This window comes from Podarcis pityusensis (genome assembly GCF_964106645.2).
Source record: "Podarcis pityusensis genome assembly, chromosome: 14".
NCBI classification, from domain to species: Eukaryota; Metazoa; Chordata; class Lepidosauria; order Squamata; family Lacertidae; genus Podarcis; species Podarcis pityusensis.
Genome location: NC_138039.1, coordinates 47,286,074 through 47,308,169, shown reverse-complemented (window position 1 = coordinate 47,308,169; position 22,096 = coordinate 47,286,074). Strand labels below are relative to the sequence as shown.

The window sequence follows — 22,096 nt, the reverse complement described above, 5'->3', positions numbered from 1 at the left end:
CTAGCAGACCCTATAAAAGGGCCAGTCACACAGCCACCCTCCTCTCTTGCCTCTTTTCACCTTTTTCCATTTTCACCTTTTTGACTTCTCTGCTGGCTCTTGGCCAGCAACACATGGCTCATCCTTACAGAGGATGTAAGCCGCAAGGTAGAAAGTCTGAGGCTTAGCTCAGACTTCTTTTCTCTTCAAATGTAACTGTAACTACAAGATAAAGCCTGCCTTCAGGACAATACCGTGAACCGAATGTAAGTAAACTTTACTTTTAAAAGACAACTGTCGTGTCATTATTGTTTTTAAGAGGGAATTAAAGGGGAAATTTACAAGGAACAATCCAATCTGGACAAGCCAGACTGGATTGCTCAACTTAAATGATTCTAACGAATCCATCAGCTTGCTTTCAGCAATGTGCAAGGGAATGTGCTCTGCTGCTAGCTCACTAGTGTGAGTGAGGAAGGATAATATTTAATCAATATATCCTCTCCTGCTATCCGCAACATTCCCACAAGGTCCTCCTCTCGGGCCATGGAAGGCACAAGCACAGCGATGGTAAGCAAAACAGCCTGCAAGAAAGCTGCCGGTCTGACTGAGGCCCCCAGTAGCACCGCTGCCTTTGGAGGGTGAATATTATTGGAAACAAATGCACTGTCAGCTTGTTTTAGGGAGGGCTGTGGTGACAGGCTGCTACTCCTCAAATTAACAGCAGCCTTTGCCTTGGGCACTGTAGTGCCGGGGAGACAAATGTTCTGCTGTCATTTTAGGATCTGCGGAGAGGCAGAAAGGGACTGCAAACTGGGGTCTGTGATGGGAAACTTGGCTGGCTTGACTGAATAAGGGCTCAGTCCCGCTCCACCCTCCTACCCAGGAGGGGAATGGGGACTTGAGCCGACCTCTATCTAAAGATGCTGCACTGGTTTCTGTGTGGGGCATGTAATGATGAGAGGGGAATGCAACTCATTTCACATTTAAAGGTGGATCTAGCTGCTCTGCGCTCCCCTTAACAGTGTGCAGACTGAAATGCTATCATCCTCTGAAAGCCATATGGCTCTGAATTCTGCAATGCAGTTCTCCAGCCAATAATGCATTCAAAACACCATATACTAGGGGAAAGTGTGAACATGATTATAAGTAGTGAAAAACAGGATATGAAAATGCCTGATATTAAAGGAAATTGCTTGCAAATATAGGCAAATTTGCATCAAAATGTGTATATTAAGATACATGCACAGAAATGCTAATAGATTTTCAAGGGGACTTTAAAAATCACAAACTAAGGTGGAAATGAACTTAATACTTGAAAAATAAGAAACGTCATCTGACACTTTTACCCCTCTCTTGGTGTGGTTTGTCAAGCTTCCACCTTGTAGAGAGGCCATCCTTTCAAGGGCTGCAACCAGAATTAACCAAACAACTCAGCAGGGAGGGGCTATAGATTAGGAACCTTGCCTTGGTGTCATGAGCAAAGACTGTCTGGGCAAAACTAGCCCATTCCTAAGAGTTCGAGGTGAGGTGGCTGGCTGGCTACTGGGGGGGGGGGCTGGGGGCCTTCTTGGTGTGTACAACACGCTCTGGAACAGGCATAGGCAAACTTGGCCCTCCAGATGTTTTGGGACTACAATTCCCATCATCCCTGACCACTGGTCCTGTTAGCTAGGGATGATGGGAGTTTGTAGTCCGAAAACATCTGGAGGGCCGAGTTTGCCTATGCCTGCTCTGGAAGGTGGAGGCTCATTTGGCACACCCTTTGCAATCTTTTCGGCACTCACAACCTTCTTATTTTCTCAGGTCTTTTCCTACCAATGGAGCTACTGATAGCTGACCGCATTATTGCCATGTTATTATCCAACTGCTGCATTTTAAGGATTTCCTTATTTTTATCTTGCCAACCACCCTACTAGAATTTATTGAAGGATGGCAAAGAAAGAAAGAAAGAAAGAAAGAAAGAAAGAAAGAAAGAAAGAAAGAAAGAAAGAAAGAAGAAAGTTCAACACTTTTAGCTGCCATTGCCTTCAAATGGCGATAAAGGCAGCTGTGCCGGGCTGGGGCAGTCAGCCATCAGACTGTCCATCCATTGCATAGATATGAAGAAAGCTTTTTCTTGCTGAATCAATTTCTGTTCTTGATGGTCTCCAGAGGAATATTTGTACTTACTTGATGGGCGGAGGGAGGAAAAAAAATCAATGAAAAGTAATAAGTATCAGAAGACCTTTGAAGTTTGGGAGATGGAGTGAGCAAAAAGCAATTCTGCCCCGGCGCTTCTGATGTACCCCTTTGGCTGCTCTTGCAACGCCTCAGTGGTGTGATTACAGGCTTCTGGCAGAGCCTTCCAATTAACCTGCTGGCCAAAGGGAGTCTCATTGCAGCCTGCTAGCACTCTGCGCGGAAGCGAGCTCTCAGGAGCTCTTGTGCTATTCTTGGTGGCTGTGGAAGCGCTGTGCTTTGAGGTGGGGGCAGAGGACGTCCTGCCATTTTCATTCTAGAACTGGTCAGCCCACCCAGTGCTTGTCTTGGGAGTACAAGAGATGGGAGATTGACAGACCTGTCCCACGTGGTCCTCTTTTAACACACGGTTGTGGTTGGTGGATTCCACCTTGTGCAAATGAATGCAAGAGTCAAACCAAACCAGGGAATCTTCACATTGTGTTCACTAGGGTTGCCATATTTCAAAAAGTAAAAACCAGGACACCCTGAAAGTTAGAAAGACCCCAAAATTGTTGAGCCCTATGTTCACAATCAATACTTGTTTCCCTCCCTAACAACCTTGTGGGGTGTGTATGTGTGGCAGACCTTTGACTGTTATAGCTAAGCAGCAATGAGAAATTTTTAATCCTTTAGTACACACAATGCATTTTAATGGGTGTTTAATTTGTTGGTTTTCTTGGGTGGTTATAAAAAAAAATTCCACATGGAGACTGGGTAGATTAGATTTTGAAATAAACAAGAAATAGTAAAGAGAAGAAGTCCTGGCTATTTGGCACTAGGCATCCTCTGTTCTTGGGCAGAGAGGAAGGTCTCTGTTATTCCGGGAGAAATCAGGCTAATATAAAATTAAGGCCCCTTCCTCTCCAGCCCCCGCCCTCATCCCTCGCTTGCCACAGAAACCAAATGTACCCTACCCTACACTCCTTTAGCACAACAGGCTGGATAAAGCTCAATTGCCCATGTAATTGCTTTGTATTTCTCTGCTGCCACAAACTTCATTTCTGATTAGGGAAAAATTCTACATGCAGGAGGGGAAAAAAAAACACTGCCAAGAAAATTGCTTCTATTTTGATTCCCTGCATCTTCCCAGCAGCTAGAAGTCTCCAGACACATGTGTCAAGCAGGTTGCCTACAGCACTCGGGGAACCAAGCAGTGGGAGAGACTTCTAGCAAATCATTTCTTGGACATGAGCATCTTCCTTCCACAGCCTGTTTGCCATTGACAGACATGATATGCAACAGGCCTCAAGACAATAAAACCCAGACCGCAGCACAATCTGCCTTGGACACAGTGGAAGGAGGAAAGAGCCCCACAACTGTGGCACCACAAAGAAAGCCATGGGCTTGGAGTGTGTGGCCTCGGCAACCTAACTTCGAGGTTGGCTCTGCAGAAACATTCAGTGAGGTTTCAGTACTATGGACAGCTCAGACCAGCACTTCTATAAAGCTAAGCAGAGTCCAGTATGGGTTCAACCTGGATGTGGGGACATGCGTTGAGATTCCGGCATTGCAGGAGGTTGGGCTAGATATCTTTGAGGTCCCTTCCAGCTCTTCAGTTCTATGATTCTATGAGCTGCCCTCAGAGGCAGCTTCTTCAGACCAGCCTTGCACAGCCTCAGGGAAGGCAGGGACCAGTTGTGCCCAGATTGCTCTCCCTGGGGATCATCACTGGGAGATCATAACTTGTCAGGACCATAGCTAGAGTTGCTTTCCATTTCTCCCCTAATGTTCACATGGCAAAAGAGCAATCTCTGAAGTGATGGGCTACAGCGGTAACTGTGCAAAAGCACACACAATGGCCTCAGAAGGAAATGAATCTGCTTCTAGCCAAAGCCGAGATGCTCTCATTATACTCATTCCATCTGGAGGTTTACTGACATCAAAACAAACCAGCAATTAAACAATTTCTCAGATATGACAGTCTGATGTAAACAGGGAAGGAAAAGAGGGCGAGACAGTCTTGGAGATGAGGAAACTCAGCAAGGACAAAGCATTAGTTACTCTCCAGTGGAGTTCCTGTGGAAATATCCTTTGGGAGGCAAAATCGGTCACCACAAGGAGGCACTCAGGAAGGATGACTGATCCACTAAAACCATAATCATAACCAGGAACAAACATGATCCACCTTCTCCCTTTAGACGATTCATGGGTGCCAGAAAAGGAGATGTGGCTTCTTAGATGAGCAATCATTTCATCCTTGTACTATCTAAAGGCTATTAAGTAAGCTTCCTGTGAGCCTTGGAGGGCACACTTGGCTCTGGGCGACAGCTTGAGCATGGCCTAAAAGGACCCCTTTGCCTACACATTTAGGTATAATTGGGGGTTACCACCCACCCTCGGTCAGTCTCGACTCACTCACAGGTAAACTGGAAGCTCCAGCTGATGTGGTGAAATGTTGTCATTGTACAGCACTTAGAAACCCCAGAGTTAGGTGGTGTACAGATTGCCAAGACAGATGTGCCCCAAGGAGGCCTAGGTGACCCACAAGAAGTCGAAGCCAGCTGCTCAAGGGGAAGGCAGGCAATATCCAGGGCCTGAGGTGGGAGAAGAGGCCAGCTTTCCTTCATCTGCTAAATTGGCAGCTAAAAAAGCCAATGCAATTCTGGGCTGCATCAATAGGAGTATAGCATCTAGATCAAGGGAAGTAATAGTGCCACTGTATTCCGCTCTGGTCAGACCTCACCTGGAGTACTGTGTCCAGTTCTGGGCACCACAGTTCAAGAAGGACACTGACAAACTGGAACGTGTTCAGAGGAGGGCAACCAAAATGGTCAAAGGCCTGGAAACGATGCCTTATGAGGAACGGCTAAGGGAGCTGGGCATGTTTAGCCTGGAGAAGAGGAGGTTAAGGGGTGATATGATAGCCATGTTCAAATATATAAAAGGATGTCACATAGAGGAGGGAGAAAGGTTGTTTTCTGCTGCTCCAGAGAAGCGGACACGGAGCAATGGATCCAAACTACAAGAAAGAAGATTCCACCTAAACATTAGGAAGAACTTCCTGACAGTAAGAGCTGTTTGACAGTGGAATTTGCTGCCAAGGAGTGTGGTGGAGTCTCCTTCTTTGGAGGTCTTTAAGCAGAGGCTTGACAACCATATGTCAGGAGTGCTCTGATGGTGTTTCCTGCTTGGCAGGGGGTTGGACTCGATGGCCCTTGTGGTCTCTTCCAACTCTATGATTCTATGATTCTATGATTCTATGATTCTATGCTGTCCTGCAAATGTTGTGGATGTCTCTGACCATGGGCCATGCTGGGCGGTGCTGGAATCCACCAACATCCAGGGGGCCTCTTCTTGTGTGGCCACCCAGATGCTGCCAGGTAAGCAAACCCTTTCTTCCCAAAGGGCCTGTGGAAGGGTGAGCATGTTTGTCCTGTGTCTCTGTCCCTGAATGCATTTTGTGGCAGGAGAAGCAGGAAGATGCTGAAGGGAGCCACACTGCTAGTTCCACAGCCATCCTGGAATATGGCTGTTCCCACTTCGCCTCCTCCAGGCTTGGAGAGAAAGTGTCCTTCTGTAAACTCCAATGTGAAGCGGACTTTCTATTATCTGACTAAGGCTGGAGGTGGATTAGTAACTCCCACCTTCCAGGACCCTCCTGCTATTTCACAGCTCTCCGTTTCTAAGGCGTAATCTAGGGAGAGTGGTCTTTCCATGGGCAAATCCAGGGCTCACAGGCCAGGTCCAGCCCATGAGGCTCACCCATCAGCCCTCTGACAAAATCGGGCACCTCTCCTTGCCCTAAAAAATGGCTGCTTCTCCTCTGAGCACTGTTGCTAAAGTTCTCCAAAGGTGCCGCCCTCTCTGTGCAAGCTGTGTGTTTGCTGCATGTGTCTGCACACTGGTCGTGCCCATCGCTGGGTGTGCGTGTGGCCCTCAGAGAGTTGGCCGACTCCCAATTCTGCCCTTGGGTGGGAAGCAGCCACCTCTGGAGTAGAATCAACCACCTACTTCCTTTGAGCCACCTGCCTCATTCTCAGAAAAGTCGAGCCTGGAGTATGTGGCATGGAGGAGGAGAGTGTCCCCGGCGCTTCCCTTTCCACTGGAGAAAGGGAGGGGCTTCCTGGAGCTTTCAGAAAAAGAAGAGTTTGGATTTGATATCCTGCTTTATCACTACCCGAAGGAGTCTCAAAGCGGCTCACAATCTCCTTTCCCTTCCTCCCCCACAACAAACACTCTGAGGTATGTGGGGCTGAGAGACTTCAAAGAAGTGTGACTAGCCCAAGGTCTCCCAGCAGCTGCATGTGGAGGAGCAGGGAAGCGAACCCGGTTCACCAGATTACGAGTCTATCGCTCTTAACCACTACACCACACTGGCTCTCAGACATCAAAGCATCCTTTTTTATAGAAAGGCTTTCCCAGTTTGGGCAAGGCTTGAGACTGGCTTTGGACTGTACCATCCAGCCTTGGGTATAATCCTTGGATCTGCCCAAAGGAATACTTCAGACTGGGATGTGTGTGTTGTTCTGGGTAGTGTGTTGCCTAGCTATGCCAGGGCAAAATTCGAAGCTCTGTGTCAATCTTGCCCATGTCCACCAGTGACTGCCCTTCCTTTGAGTCCTGCTGTGATAGAAGGCAGCTGAAATCTGTCTGTCTGTCTGTCTGTCTGTCTGTCTGTCTGTCTGTCTATCTCTCTCTCTCACACACACATTCATCCAAATCACCTTCCTGATGGAACAATGTCTCTGCAGATGGCGAAAATCAGGGCAAGGAGGCAAGCGGAGAGCAGTTTCTTCTTGCTTTATTGTACAATTTCTCACGAAATATATTTACAGCACATGGATTTTTGCCTCAGTGCAGGACATAGTCATGTTGCATAAGTAGAAACCTTTGAACTTCTATGAAAATAAAAATAAGAAGAAAAGCACTTAACTGCGACTTCAGCTAAGTATGTAAAAGAACATCTGTAATGGTCAGAGTGAAAAATGTTAACAGCAAAATTGCTTCTCATGAAGGATCTCTAGATGGAAACCACTGAGCAGCATCTTCCATCTCGTTAACCCTGTATAGTCCGGCAGCATTTCACACAACAAAACTCTGTAAAGCTCTCTCACGCATGCACACACACACACACACACACACACACACACACACGCTGCATCGAACACTACCCACGGGGAATGGCTCCTGTGTGGGCTACTAGGAAGCAGCCCTTCACCCACCGCTAATGGAGCACATCCCAGGCGCCCTGAGCCAAGGAAGACAAGGGCCTGCCTCTCTTGCCAGCACCCCACACCCCCTCACTGACTTGAGAGCCCCCTCCTCCTCCATCTTCTCCTCTTCCTGAAGCAAGCCCTGAGGGTCCTTCCCTTCCACTTCAAGGGAGAAGGAGGGGGCAAGGGCCCACCTGCTCCCATGGAACACCCCACCCCATGGAAGTGAGCCAGGGGGGAGCGTGCATTTCCAGGGGTCCCATGGGGGCCCTGCCTGTGCCAGGGGCAAATCACCAGACTGGGGTGATGGGACTACCCTTGCGTTACAAAGATGATGTTACCATGGCAGTTTGAGAGAACAAAGTTATCTCAAGTTATCAAACATCAGTAACAAACGGAGTTAAGCTTCTCGTGGATGTTGCTTGGACAGCATTTCTTCACAGTGATAAATATGAAAGGTTGGAAAAAAAGGTCAGCATAAAACATTTCCACTTTTTGTTTTTTAAAGTCTGTATGCAAAAAATCATTTCTTTTGTTATCAGCAATTATAAAATTACAAACCCTTTCTTGAAGTAACTGCATCTGTAAGTTATGATAGAAAAAGATCTTGGGAAGTGAGGCTGAAAACGGAGTTTGCATAAAATGGAAGCTGGAAATTAGCCCAAACGTGGGGGGGGGGGAGAGGGGGGGGACTTGGTTAAGATGACGCTGGAGAGGCCACATGGTAGTTGAACAGAGACAGCTAACAGATGACTCAACCCAAAAGTCTAACATGTTATCGGGGGGGAATGCATACGAGAGGAGAGACTGGGATGAGACAAAATCAACGTTTCAAAGGATGCCATAAAGCGTTTGCTTTTCATTGCAGTTTTGGCACTTCATTGAAACAATTACTTATTTTTCCCCAAAGACCCAAACATGTAGAAAAGGTCGACAGCTCTTGGACATAACCTGGCAAATATAGTACTTTTATGTTCTGGCAAACACGGAAACAGAGTTAGTTAAACATTCCCACAGAGTTGCACACACATGCATGATTCGGATGTCGGTAACACTGGGTCAAGGGTCTTGGCGCAGACATTTTGCATTTACTCGCGAGGAGCTTTCAGGCTGTTTCTTCGACGGACCGTGTTTCCGATTTGAGCCGGACAAATTCTTTTGCGACATCGTCATTGGTCCTCTGGGAAAGGATCCGCAGGATCGTCAGCCCGGTCTCGTCCATGCAGATGTTCCTCAGCAGAGGGTGCCAGGCGGCACAGCTGCCCTTCTCCGCCAGGCTCCGCAGCTGTATGACAGCCATGCCAATGACCCGGTCCTCCCTGGCAAAGCAGTAATCCTTCACAGAGAGGTGAAGCTCATAGGCCGCGGGCCTTTCTTCGCTGCTCAGGAGGCTAGAGAGAGACGGGACACACACAGGGATTTACAACACCGCCCCCGCCACCGCTGCCACCAGCCACAGAGAGAGCCGAGAAGGGTCACTTACAACTGGAACGTCTCGTTGTATTTGGGAGACCAGGTGTTGCTCTTTGTCTTCGTCCCGTGCTTCCGTTTCTTGTCGCTGAGGCTAGGCCCCAAGATGCAAACCTCCACAAAGGGCCGGAACATAGCACTGGTTTGCCAGTTGAGGTTATTAATGGCGACAACTGAAAACATCAACCAGACACATGGAGGGTCAAGTGGAGCTCTAAAACACACACACACACACACACACACACACACACACACACAGTTGAGGAAATACAGCTCTTCCTTGACCATTGCTCCACATGGGGATGGTCAAGAGACAGGGTCCACAAGGCCCTCTCCCTGGAGTCACATTTGCTTCTTACATTCAGATGTCAGGTGAAAATGTTGTTGCTCACCCAGGCTGATATTTTGCTGTTTTACTGCTGACAATTACAAGACATCTCTGTGTTTTAATATTTAAAAAAATATATATAGCTATTTGTGGGTTTGGGGGGCTTTATTTTAGGGACGCGGGTGGCGCTGTGGGTTAAACCACAGAGCCTAGGACTTGCTGATCAGAAGGTCGGCGGTTTGAATCCCCACGACGGGGTGAGCTCCCGTTGCTTGGTCCCTGCTCCTGCCAACCTAGCAGTTCGAAAGCACGTCAAAGTGCAAGTAGATAACTACTCTGGCGGGAAGGTAAACGGCGTTTCCATGCACTGCTCTGGTTCACCAGAAGCGGCTTAGTCATGCTGGCCACATGACCCGGAAGCTGTACGTCGGCTCCCTCGGCCAGTAAAGCGAGATGAGTGCCGCAACCTCAGAGTCGGTCATGACTGGACCTAATGGTCAGAGGTCCCTTTACCTTTACCTTTATTGTTGCTTTAGCTTTTACTAGCAGTCTTGTGCTGGACACCTCATGCAGTTTTGAAAGGCTCTTGATTCAAGAGGACTGATTCCAAACATAGGTAAAACCTGCTGCTTGATATCAGGAACCATCATGCAAAATTTGGTTATGAAATCTAAAGAGGTCAGTCCGGGCTCTTTTGGAGGGAAGGAGAAAACACCTTTGGCTCCAAAAAGCCTTGCCTTTGTGTTGCTTGTGGGAGAAACCTGCTGACCCCTATCATCAGCTCCCTATCATTTCTATGGAGGTTGGCTCAGGACAAGGGCTTTCCAGAGCCTGCCTGCCTTTGCCATCCTCTGAGTGGATCACTTCAGATCCCCAAGGCAGAGCAGCTCCAAAGGCACAACCTGGCAAGGAGGAATCGCCTGCCATCCGGCTCGGAGAGGAAGCTACCACCTTCATGCAAAGCCAGCATATTTTGACACCCACCTTTGACGGTGACTTTATGCTCTCCGGTTCCCGGGTTTGTTGTGAGGTCCACTTGGAGATGGATCTCCCCCACTGTGTTGTTGCTCGCCTGACCTGCAGCAGAAGGAAACAAGCTCTGATTAAGTGCCAAAGGGGCCAAGGGAAGAAGTCCCTGCGCATGGGAGAACCTGCCCACACGTTGGCGAGGCAGGTGCTGTGTTTTGTTCTGGGTGTGGGATCTTTTGTGGGCACCCAGAATGGCTCCTTTGTTTCATACATTCTTCTACACATTGCCATTCTTCCCTTAAAGTTTGATTTGATTGTAATCTTAAGGCTGCTGTCATTTTTGCCAGCTCAATAAATTCACAAAGCTTATTTTGCCATTCAGTTATCGAGGGTATGTTTTCCCCTTTCCGATTTTTCACTATTAATATTCTGGCAGCAGCTGTGGCATACAAAAACACTTTTTTTCTTGTCGATGGGGATGTCTATTGAAACTATACCTAGAAGGAACGCTTCTTTGTTCTGTTCTGATGCAAAGTTTGGGGATCTGTGCACAGGAATCAAGTCCATTGGCTGAAATAACCAGAGACAGGATTTTTACCCCACTGGCTGTGGGGCCCAGTTCTACAACAACAGTATGCTGGCACCCCCTGCAGTGGGAAGGAGAAAGGTGTGAGTGTGATGACGAGAAGAGGAATCCTGCCTGAGTGTCAGTGCAACCCATGGATGTGTGTGTTGTGTAGGGTCTGGGCTGAGGGTGTGTGTTTATTTGCCACCCTCAGATTCCAGCCTGAGCCTCAACAAAGGGAACCAAAAGGGCCCCAGACCACTCTCTGCAACCAAATGGTGGTCACAAGCCTCACATGAGCTGCACAAATGTCCAAAGAGGCAAATGAGCAGAGCCTCCCTGGGGATGCAACGAGAGAAGGGCTACTGCAGTGATGGGGCAATGGCTAAACCATCTGAGCGAGATCAACGGCACCTTTCCCTGCCCAACCTTGACTGGAGAGTGGGAGGACCCAGCAGCAGCAGCCCCAGCCCTAGCCAGGACATCCTTTGAAGGGCAAGGTGCGCCATTGCATGTCCCCCAGGGTCCCGGAGGTATGGGGTGCGTAATGATTTTCCCTTTATCCTCACAACAACCTAGTGAGGCTGTCCACTGTTTCCCACAGGTGAGGCTGATGGATCCAATGACCTCTTGTGGGGATTTGGGGAGGAGGAGGGGACAGATGCATGGCTGGGCTGGCATTTGAGCTCCAGTGTTCTGAAGCTAAGCCGGCTGCTCTCCCGCCATCGGTGGCAACCCTCCCCACTTCTCAGTTAATGCAGAAAAGTAAAATGCTTCCAGCTGATTGCTCCATCTGTGGAAAGGGAGCCTGTTCGAAACTCATTCATCACTGTCCAGACCCTATTTGTTAACGGAGACAATGCGGGGGGGGGGGGGAGAGCTGGGCTCAAAATTGGATGCAAAACAACATGTCAGGGAAACATTTCAGCTGCAGAGCCCATTCCTGGGGCGAGACAGAGAAGCTCCTGCGGATAAAACCAGATGCTTATTCTCCTTCTCAGAGTGGGGTGGAGAACGACCCCAATGTCAGATTTGCATGTGTGTGTATGGGGGTGGGGAGGGAAATGCAAGGATTTCAGGGCCAAAGACTCTGGTGGCTAAACTGACACATATTTGACATCTGTTGTGGCTTTTTAATTCCTTATCATGTCTACAGCAGCCGTATTGATGGCTTCCCTCACCCTTCAACACGCGAAGGAAAGGGACTTGTGTCTTCGGTCGGCAGAGCAAGTGCATGAGCCCATGTCATCTTTCAAAGCAAAAGTCACTCACCATGCAGAGAATTGCACAATTGAATGGCACCACACACACACACACACACTTCTTTTAATCCCTCCAATTTGCATAAAATCAGAAAACTGCAAAAGGAAACCATATTTAAAATTTCTTTATCAGATCTCTTGGACAGCCTTTTGAAAAAGCGTGTACTGAGAATTTACAATTGCTTTCTTTTCTTACTAGTAAAAACTAGTCAGAAGCATGCCTATAGATATAGATATGATTCCTCAGATTTGCACAAAACCAGAAAACCACACAAGCAAAATTCAAACTGCCTATGTAACTTTGTGCACTTCTTGGGCAGTTTAAAAAAAAGAACAAACAGGTTTTTTATTTTTTTAAAATGTTTCGTTTTTTTAAACCACTTTTTTAAAAATAAAAAAGACATGGTACATGTACAGCTATCTGTGCCCATGCCCAGTTGGTTTTTAACTGGCATAATAGGACCAACAAATGAGAAGGCAAAAGGGAATGTCTCGTAGTATGAAGGGGGGCCCCACACAGAACACAGAATATTGAGGGGCCCAGCCCCACCCTTGAAAATTTGGGGATGCCTCGGCCCCCCTAGATAACACCCCTGATCCATCCCTAAATCCAGTAATCTCAAGTCACAGTAAATTGTGATCTCTGAAGGAATTGGCTTGAGGGGAGGGGGAACGTGGCTTGAGGGGAGTGCTTGAAGAAACCACACAGACTCTCTCCCTTCCAGGAAGGAATTGCCATTCCCAGCAAAATCAGGCCCTGAAGGCGGCCAGTAATGGCCACATGCCCTTTTCCCAGGCCAGCAAGTTATTTTTTCTGCGCTTCCTTTGGCTGCTGCCCTGAGTCTCCTTTCAGGCCAAGCCTTTATCAGTTGCTGCTCACTTACTTTGTGAGGTCTGGGTGTCAATGAACTTCTTGATCAGGACGTCTGTCGTCTGGGTGTAAAGGTTGAGGGCGTACTTGAGGGACTGCATCTCGGGACTCTTCTCCAGGTAATTCTTTTTCAGCCCATTTCCTCCGGCGTGGAAGTATTGCTAAAAACAGAAGCACAGATCCAAATTGGAAACGGAATTGTTAGACACTAATGTTAAAAATCTCTCCAAAATGTATAATTTGTTGTTAGAATGGCATACAAAGGACGAACAAGTTAAATCTGGGATGATTGATTGGGCAAGAGATGTTGGACACAATATAATGTTGGAAGATTGGGAAAGGCTGTGGAAGAAAGAGGTTAAGTTTACTGCATGTACTGTATTAAAAGAAAATATTATGAAAATGATGTATAGATGGTACTTAACCCCGGTGAAATTAGCAAAGATGTATCATACAAATGATAATTTATGTTGGAAATGTAAAGAGAAAAAAGGTACTTTCTATCCTATGTGGTGGACGTGTCCTAAAGTAAAAGACTTCTCGGAAAAGATATATAACGAGTTGAAAAAAATGTTGAAAAATACATTTATTAAAAAAACCAGAAGCCTTTCTACTTGGAATAATAGGATTGGAATTGCCCAAAAAAGATGTTGGACTGTTTGTGTATGCCACTACAGCAGCAAGACTTTTATTAGCCAAAAATTGGAAATCGCAAGAGATACCAACAATAGAAGAATGGCAGATGAAGATGATGGACTTTTTGGAGCTGGCTGACCTGACTGGAAGAATCCACAACCAGAAAGAAGAGGAGACACAAGAAGATTGGAAGAATTTTAAAGAATATTTGGCTAAATATTGTAATATAAGATAAAGAGAAATTTCTTGGAAGCAATAATTAGGCTTAGGGGTAGATTATGAATATGTTATTAATATTAGGAATTAGAATATTAATAAAGGAGAAGAAGTTAGTAAATGAAAGAAGTTAATATTATTATAAATATGAATTTGGAGAACTGCTAAATAGGTGATATAATGAAATTCAGTTAGAGGGGATTTGAGGAAGTCAGTTATCAATGTAATGAAACTAGGATTTGGACGTTAAAATTCATTTTTATGTGTTTTTCTTTGTTTTTTTGTGTATTGTAATGTTTTTCGTTTTTCTTGTTTTTCTTTTTTATGTGGTAAGTGTGAAAACCAACACATTTTTTTGAAAACCCTCCCCCAATAAAACCCCCCAGAAGCACAGAGAAAGGGAGTAGAGGAGGGCCGGGACACTGTGGACACCAGATCCAGGAGGTCACCTGGCCTCTGAGTTTCTTGGCTAGCCAAGGATCCCTGAAGGATCTATCGTCTCACCCTTTATGTACTCAAGCTGTGTAGGGCTTTGTATGCCTGGATCAGCACTTTGAGCTGCCAGGACCAAAAACTTCCCGAGTTTTGGGGTTGTGTTTCCGCTGGGGAGGAGGATTTCTCCCCAAGGCTGCCTGGGAAATGTTGGCTTTGAAAGTGAGGAGCATGATGGCTGCAAGTCATGTTCGCGTTACCTACCTCCCTCCCTGCCGAATCAGAGGCGGCTGCATGGAAGCCTGAGTACAAGTTGCTGCTGTGGGGTGCAGTGGGGCTGCTCTTGGGCTCTGCTTGTGGGCTGCCCTTCAGAGCATCTGATGGACCCACCGCTATGGGGCAATGAGGAAGTTGGACTCATCTAGCGGGGCTCTCCAACCATTATTGTAGAGGCAATGCAATACATTTCTTATTAACTTTTCCAATTTTTCAAATTATTTTAAACAACCATCAGAATAAATCTCTCCTATCTGTTGACTTCCCTTCCATTGTGTTGTTTTCTTACCTTATAAAGCTGCTATACAGTATTACTTATATTTTACCCATTATATACGTTAATTATAAAATATTTAAACTGCAATTCTCACCTGCAGCTATACTTCAAATTCTGCATACATTTTAAGATAACCACAACATTTTTTTCAAATATTCCACAAAATATTTCCATTCTTCAAGAATTTTCCTCTCCATTCTGTTCTTTAATTCTCACAGAACGGGGAGGCAACGCCACTTTAAAAAACCATCTCCTATTGCCTTGTGTGGATTATTTATTCCACTGATATCCCCCCTTCCTGCCAAAGAAGCCCATGGGGTCAGAGGCGGATGGGAGTCATGTTGAATACTCAGCTCCTCTCTCGTTTGGGTCTAATTTTATTACACAGGGGACATGACTGTCCCACATTCCAGCTCGAAAATGGTGCGCTGATGCTCCTTTGCTTCTTTTTGTTTTCCCAGAGTGATTTCCCAGAGCCAGTTTTCCCAGAGTGATTTGTGGTAGGTAGGTCAGCATTCTATTTGTTTAGCTATAAGCCACAACAAGAAGAAGGAAAATTCGGAGTTGAGCCATGAATTTAGCTCTTAACTTCCTGGCCGCCGGTGCAAATGAAGGAACAGGCAAAGTAATGGAGTGATTTGTGCTCTTCCCCCGCCCTCACCGTAGAATAATTTGTCCCTTGGGGGAAGAGGCAGCATAATAATAATAATAATAATAATAATAATAATAATAATTTTATTTATACCCCACCCATCTGGCTGGGTTTCCCCAGCCACTCTGGGTGGTTTCCAACAGAATATTAAAATACAATAGACTATTAAGCATTAAAAGCTTCCCTAAACAGGGCTGCCTTCAGATGTCTTCTAAATGTCAGATAGTTGTTTATTTCCTTGACATCTGATGGGAGGGTGTTCCACAGGGCGGGCACCACTACCGAGAATGCCCTCTGCCTGGTTCCCTGTGACCTCACTTCTCGCAGTGAGGGAACCACCAGAAGGCCCTCGGAGCTGGAACTCTGATTGATGGGGGTGGAGACGCTCCTTCAGGTGTACTGGGCTGAGTCTGTTGAAGGCTTTAAAGGTCAGCACCAACAACTGGAATTGTGCTCAGAAATGTACTGGGAGCCAATGTAGGTCTTTCAAGACCGGTGTTATGTGGTCTTGGTGGCTGCTCCCAGTCACCAGTCTAGCTGCTGCATTCTGCATGCCCATAAGGCATCAACCTTAGCTTGTGCTGGATCCAGAGGCAATCTTGGGGAGCAATGTGCAGCCGACAGAGGCCTCTGCAGCACTTCAGGACTGCTCTGGAAGGAGGCTGTCTTGTGGGGAGGACCAAGCATGAGTCTCAAACCCCTCAGTGGCGACATCAGGAGATTGTCATCTTCTGAGGCAGAGGAGTCACTCCTAAAACAGAGGCCTACCGTATTTTTCGCTCTATAAGATGCACCAGACCATAAGACGCACCTAGTTTTTGGAGGAGGGAAACAAGAAAAAAAAAAAAAAATCTGAATCCCAGAAGCCAGAACAGCAAGAGGGATCGCTGCGCAGCAAAAGCAGTGATCTCTCTTGCTGTTCTGGCTTCTGGGATAGCTGCGCAGCCTGCATTCGCTCCATAAGATGCACATACATTTCCCCTTACTTTTTAGGAGGGAAAAAGTGAGTCTTATGGAGCAAAAAAATATGGTAATTTGTATGCTGCATGGTTATGCCCCTACCATGCTTTTATTTGAGCAGATCAGCCCTCAAAACTCACTCAGGGTGTTCAAGGATAGCTTCCTGCCTGCATTCGGGCCAGAAATGAACAACCAAAAGGCATAAACACCCACCTCCCCACCTGCTGCCTCCCCCTGCCCAGCCCTTTGCCCTGGCAGCTGAGGAGGAGCCTGCAAACTGGCTTTTAACCTTGTGACATTTCCCATCACTTTGCATGTCTCTATCTCCCGTAAAAATCCAGGGTTAGCGCATTGTTCCTTTTCTCTGTGTTCCTCCTCACTGCTTTCCAAATTTTTTGTTTTTTCTTGGCTTTTCTGTTTCATGTATTTAGGGATGCAGGATAAGGAGCTGGAATGGGACCCCTGAGGCTCACAGAGGCTGTTCCTGCTCTTTGCTGCAACAACTTTAGTTACTGCTGAACACAATCTGGAGCCAAATATTAAGAGTCAGACTCCCTAAGTTGTGTGTGTGTGTGTGTGTGTGTTTATATTCATCAGACAGAATGAGGGGAAAGCAGAAATCTGAAAAGAATGGAGGCAGCTGCCCATGGCAAGAGCTCAAAGTTTTCATTCAAGGGAGACGGTCTTCAAAAGCCTGATTAAGCCATCCGAGGGTTTGGGACTCATGTCCGTGTCACTTGAAAGAATCTGAAACATCAGTGTAAAATTGTTAGCCATTCCATCAGGCTGCCTCAGTGGGAGAGATGAGGAGCAGAAAGCTCTTTCCATCAGCTTTGCCTCCTGCCCTTGAGTGCTTCCCCTGCAAGCTGGTCATTGTAAGAGCGACCAATTAAGTACTGGCAGCTGAGATTGCTCCCCCCCCCCTTTCATAGCTGTCAACTTACAGATTTGAAAATAAGGGACCAGCAGCCTTGAAAATAAGGGACCAGTAGCCAAAATAAGGGACCTGCAGCCTCACTTGTTCCAGGCACTCCAGTCTTCCTGTCCTCCTGCAGTCTGGTCAAACTCATGCTGGTAGCTTCGAGAACACTGTCCAACCAACTTTGTAACCAGAGGTTCAACTGAATAGAATCTGAATCACATGCACCACAAGGCCTATGCAGCCTCAACTTAAGATGGCTCCCCGGCCTGGCTTTGCACTGCAAAGTTTGCAGCAGCACGTGCACCAAAATGGCGTCCCGCATTCAAAAAACCCCTCACACTAGCCACACACAAGGCATGCAAGCTCCACCCCCCAGTCGTTCTTAGACCTCTTATTGGGTGAGCAACACAGGCAAGCAACACAGTTGGAGCCTCCCTCCTCCCTGGCCGGCAGGGAGGGAGGGAGGGAGAGGAGCTGCTTCCTTTGAAATTTAAGGGATATCATTTAAGGGACATTTAAGGGACATCCATCAATAAGGGACAGCAGCGGGACATGGCGCTGGAATAAGGGACTGTCCCTTCAAATAAGGGACACTTGACAGCTATGCCCCCTTTCCTCCCTTTTCTCTTGTGTGTTGTGTTGTTTAGAGTGAGGCCTTGGGTGTTGTGTATTCCATGGATGGGGGACGGATGGATGGATGCTCAAGCAGGACATTTCTCTGCCGTGTTCACCACCGCTGAAGACACAAGTTGCTTTTCGGTTTAAATGGTGCCTTGCTTCTTCAGCGCTGCCAGCTGCCGTCGCAGCGATGTCAACGGCACGCCCAGCTGCTTGATTGCTTCTGGACGGTGGCCAATAAGATTTAAATTGCTGGGAGGGAGAGTTAATTAGCAAGCAATTATAAATTAAAAGTGTACAATTAGACACATCTTTCTAGATAGAAGAGCAGCTCAGAAATGGAAGGGTGGCCGGAGGGAGCTTTGAAATTCATCATCCTTGATTGATTGTTTTGAGGGAGCTGATAGCATCTGAACATGTTCACACCCAAAGGTGTATTTCTCCACAACAAGAGCTTTACAGCAGGGGTGCGATAAGAACGTAGAAAAGCCTGCAGGATGAGGCCAGTGACTCAACTAGTCCATCATGCTCTCACACTGGCCAAGCAGACGCCTTTGGGAAACCCTCATGTAGGATTCGAGCGCAAGAGCCCGCTCCCCTCCTGTTGTTTCCAGCAACTGGTGTTCAGAAGCATTGCTCCCTCCAGCTGTGATTACAATCTAAAAAACAGTCAAATTTATGCCTTGAAGGTGCTGAGTGGCAGAAAGAGCACTGAGATAAATCCCTGGGCACAAGTTTATTTGCAGCAGAAGTGGGCAAACCAACAGGGCTCCAAGGTACCAGTGTGGAACAGTGCAATGGCCCTTTTCAACCCACATTGGAACCAATATTTTAGGCATCCTGAGCTGGGGGTGGAAATCTTTATGTTAAAGATCATAATAAGAAGCTGGCCTCCAGCTGATGTCATACATGATGTCATGTGTGTGGCAGGCAAGGGCGGGGCTTCAAAGGAACAATCTGGAGTGCTGGAGCAAGGTGCACGCTCATCCATCGGCTGATGAGAAGCCACTTCTCCCCCCCAGCGCTTCTCTTTGAGGCCTCCCTGTTGCTCCCCTTTCCACTTCTGGAAGCAGGGAGGTAAGGAAGAAGCTAGGTGACGGTTGTTAGGCAGAGAGCTGGAGCATCCCTTGAACCCACCTGCCTATCTTGTGATGTCATAACCACATCATATGATCAACAGGTGGGCTGTCCCACTCATCTGTCAAACTCAGCTCACAGAGCCAAAAAGGCTCCGCTACCCCCCGTTTGAGACAATTTTAGTCTTTGAATATAATAGCTGTATTCTCAGCTTCACAGTAAACTAATTAAAAAATAGCTCCTACTTTTTGATCACGATCTTCTATTGTGCTCTTTTGAAGTCAGATTCTTGAAAAGATCAAAGAAATAGCAGAGTATGATATTCCTTCAAAACTCAAAATAGTACTTTGGGCTTACTTAAAACATGTTGGTTCTTTAGGAGATTTTAGAACCGGTCATTTGTTTACTGTCTGCAGCTAAAACTGCCTTAGCTGCCAAACAGAAATCCTGAAACTCTCAATGTATCATGTATGGGGAGAAGTATGTATTGACAATCCCTTTCTTAACTAAGCTGACATATTACTGAAGATCAAAGGAGGATTTCCCTCAAGACAACTTTGTTAAAATGTGGGTTTGATTCCCATCTCTGCCTTCATATCCATGGAATCGATTTTTGATGAAGTCTGGGATATAAATATTTTAAATAAAACAATGTAATTGGAATGTTAATTTCCAAGTAGCCTGCAATCAATCCACCATTCTATCTTTTTGCAAGTCATGGCTTTGCAGGGCATTGTGTTCCATAGTGCAGTATTTTGTATTGTGATATTACAGCCAAATGGTAAGTCAAAGGAGCAGCAGCTCAAGGGGGAATTTGGGGACCCGATACCCTTGGCATGGTGCATGCCCCATATCTGAATTGTCCCCTTGAGAGAAAAGGGGAAGAAGAAGAAGAAGAAGAAGAAGAAGAAGAAGAAGAAGAAGAAGAAGCCGCCCTGGGGACTCGTTTCTCCATCACAAATCAGGAGCACAAACCAACCTGGGACCATCCAGCAGTTGCTGTTGGACTCTAACCCCCACATTTCCTGACCACTGGCCATGCTGGCTGCTGGGGCTTCTAGGAGATGGACTCCAACTCCAGCTGGAGGGCACCATCTTGGTTACTCATGTGGCCCCAGTTGCTCCAATTCAGCAGTTTGTTGCAGGAAAGAGCTGGGAGGAGCCTTGTATGCACTTTTGCACATCTTTAACCTGTTCTCTTTGCTGTCCCTTTTAGAGGCATCAGACCCTACAGATCTAATTTAGGCAGGGATTTGGAAAAGACGATTCCCTCTAGTAGCATATCTGGTGGTTCCCCCGTAGCCACAGATTTTGAGAACAAGGCAGTCCTTTAAAACAGGAAATGATGCAAAATATTACCCCTCCTCACCCCCAGGGACACTTGCTTCCTGGCTTCCCCAATAAAAAAACCTCTTCCCTCCTGCAACTGGAGTGCCACCCCCAAGACTGCAATGAACATGCAAGGCTCCAGATTCTGGTCCAAAATGTTTCAGGTCAGCTGGAGATCCACTTGTTTAAAATGCGGAAATCAGATCCTCCACTCCTATGATTCTGGCCTTGCCGCTCTGATCCCACCACGACCACTCTGGATTAATTCTGCTGGAGCCATGGTGGTGAAGATTAATGCATCCAGCTGAGCTCCTCGACACCTGGCAGGGAAGTTGGCACCACTCCCAAATGGGGCCCAGCGAAGAGAGTAGTTCATCATGATCTTTGAGCGAGAGCCAGTTATGTGGCAGTGGCAGCTAATTAGCCAAAGGATGAGAAATGCGGCAGAGCAGCTGATGGAGAGAGGGAGGAAACAGGACTTACTAGTGGGACACTTCTCTCCCCTACCCCCCATTCGAGTCTGTCCTGCAGATCTGGCCACTGTCACTCACACTCAGATCAGATGGCCACAAAGCCCACTCCACGGGGCTGCCTGTGAAAGGTGCTTGGCAGCGCCAGCTGGTTTGTGCCCACTTTTCAGGACAGACGGGGGTGTTAACTTGTTCCTACTTGCACTGGCTTACAGCTTATTTCAGGACTTGAGGGTGACTCGCTTTGTGGCTGCACCTGAGCTGTGCAGTGTATTTCCTGAAAGAGGTTTGAGTGGATAGCCTCTTGCCTGAGTTTGGAGGACAGCAAAGACTCCCCTCGCCACCCCTGCTTTCAGTTTCCAACCTCCTGCTGCAGTTACTGTGCTTTTAGACTGGCCTACTTGATTTTACACTCCTTTAGCTGCCACTTTAAGGAATTCAAATATGCATTTGTTTTTATTTTTCACAAATTTCTTGTTGTTAATCTAGATGTTACCGTTTCGGTGTGGAAATTTCTAAAATTAACAGAAAAACTGGCTCTCTGGGTTTGCTACTTAGGCAAGAGGTGTCTCCCAGCCCTTCGTGGGGCTGAACTGATTGGAGATAAGGGTTAGGCTCTTCATCCTTGAACTATAACCACTTTCTTTGTTGTGCCTAAGGTCACCTGTCCCTTGCGCAGAAAGAAGACTCCAGCCCAGCAACTCCACAGCACATGCTTGTGTCCTTTTCTTATGCCAGTGTCCAACTGATTAAGTCATACCTTAATTGTTGCCAGCACCACATCCATTATTGCGCACTGCCTCAGTGTCAGGCTTTTGGTTTCTTCTCGGATGACGTGGTCCTGAAAAAAAATACAAAGATGGAGTAACTGCTGCTTGCTCTTTCCAAAGATGGTCAAATACCTTTCCACCTGTATAAAATAAGGTGGCTGACACTTTTTGCAGCTGCTCATTGTGGAGTCAATGAGGTATACAAAGGGCAGCTCCTTGTCTCTGGCTAGCTGGCACCAACTGGGCTTCTCCGTTACAGAGAAGAGCCTTGTGCCTTGGCGGGAGGAAAAAAAACACAGCACAGGGAGGGGAGATGCTTAATTCACGCATAGTCAATTTGCTGCTGCAAGACTGTTGAGTGATGACTGCTAAGATGGCTTTCAAGAGGGGATTAGGCACTTCCATGGAGTAGGAGGAAGAGGTCTGGCTGGAATAGATGGATCCTTGGCCCCCAGCCTTTGCATTCTATGGAGAGAGGCCAACAATGTCCTCCTATTACTGGGGGTAGGGTGGGGAATGACTGTGCCCTGAGAGCAGCACAGTTGCCAAGGCAGGAAAGGGATACTCCAGCGCCTGCGAGGAGTTGATGTGAACAAGCCTCAGCCATGGAGAGGGTGTTGTGTCTCTTTTCCTTCAAGCTGCAT

The 22,096-nt window shown here is 46.9% G+C and overlaps 1 protein-coding gene across 1 annotated transcript in view; it reads right to left on the bottom strand.

Annotated features, from left to right (window-relative positions):
- Nucleotides 1-6,923: 6,923 nt before the first annotated feature.
- UNC13C (unc-13 homolog C) overlaps nt 6,924-22,096 on the bottom strand; it is a 138,725-nt gene continuing 123,552 nt past the window's right edge. Inside the window, exons 29-33 of the mRNA XM_080980617.1 lie at nt 21,443-21,523; nt 12,831-12,978; nt 10,135-10,227; nt 8,836-8,995; nt 6,924-8,743 (exon numbers count right to left, since the gene is read on the bottom strand). Coding sequence (XP_080836743.1) covers nt 8,458-8,743; nt 8,836-8,995; nt 10,135-10,227; nt 12,831-12,978; nt 21,443-21,523 — 768 coding nt within the window. The 3' untranslated portion in view covers nt 6,924-8,457. The remainder of the gene's footprint in view (nt 8,744-8,835; nt 8,996-10,134; nt 10,228-12,830; nt 12,979-21,442; nt 21,524-22,096) is intronic.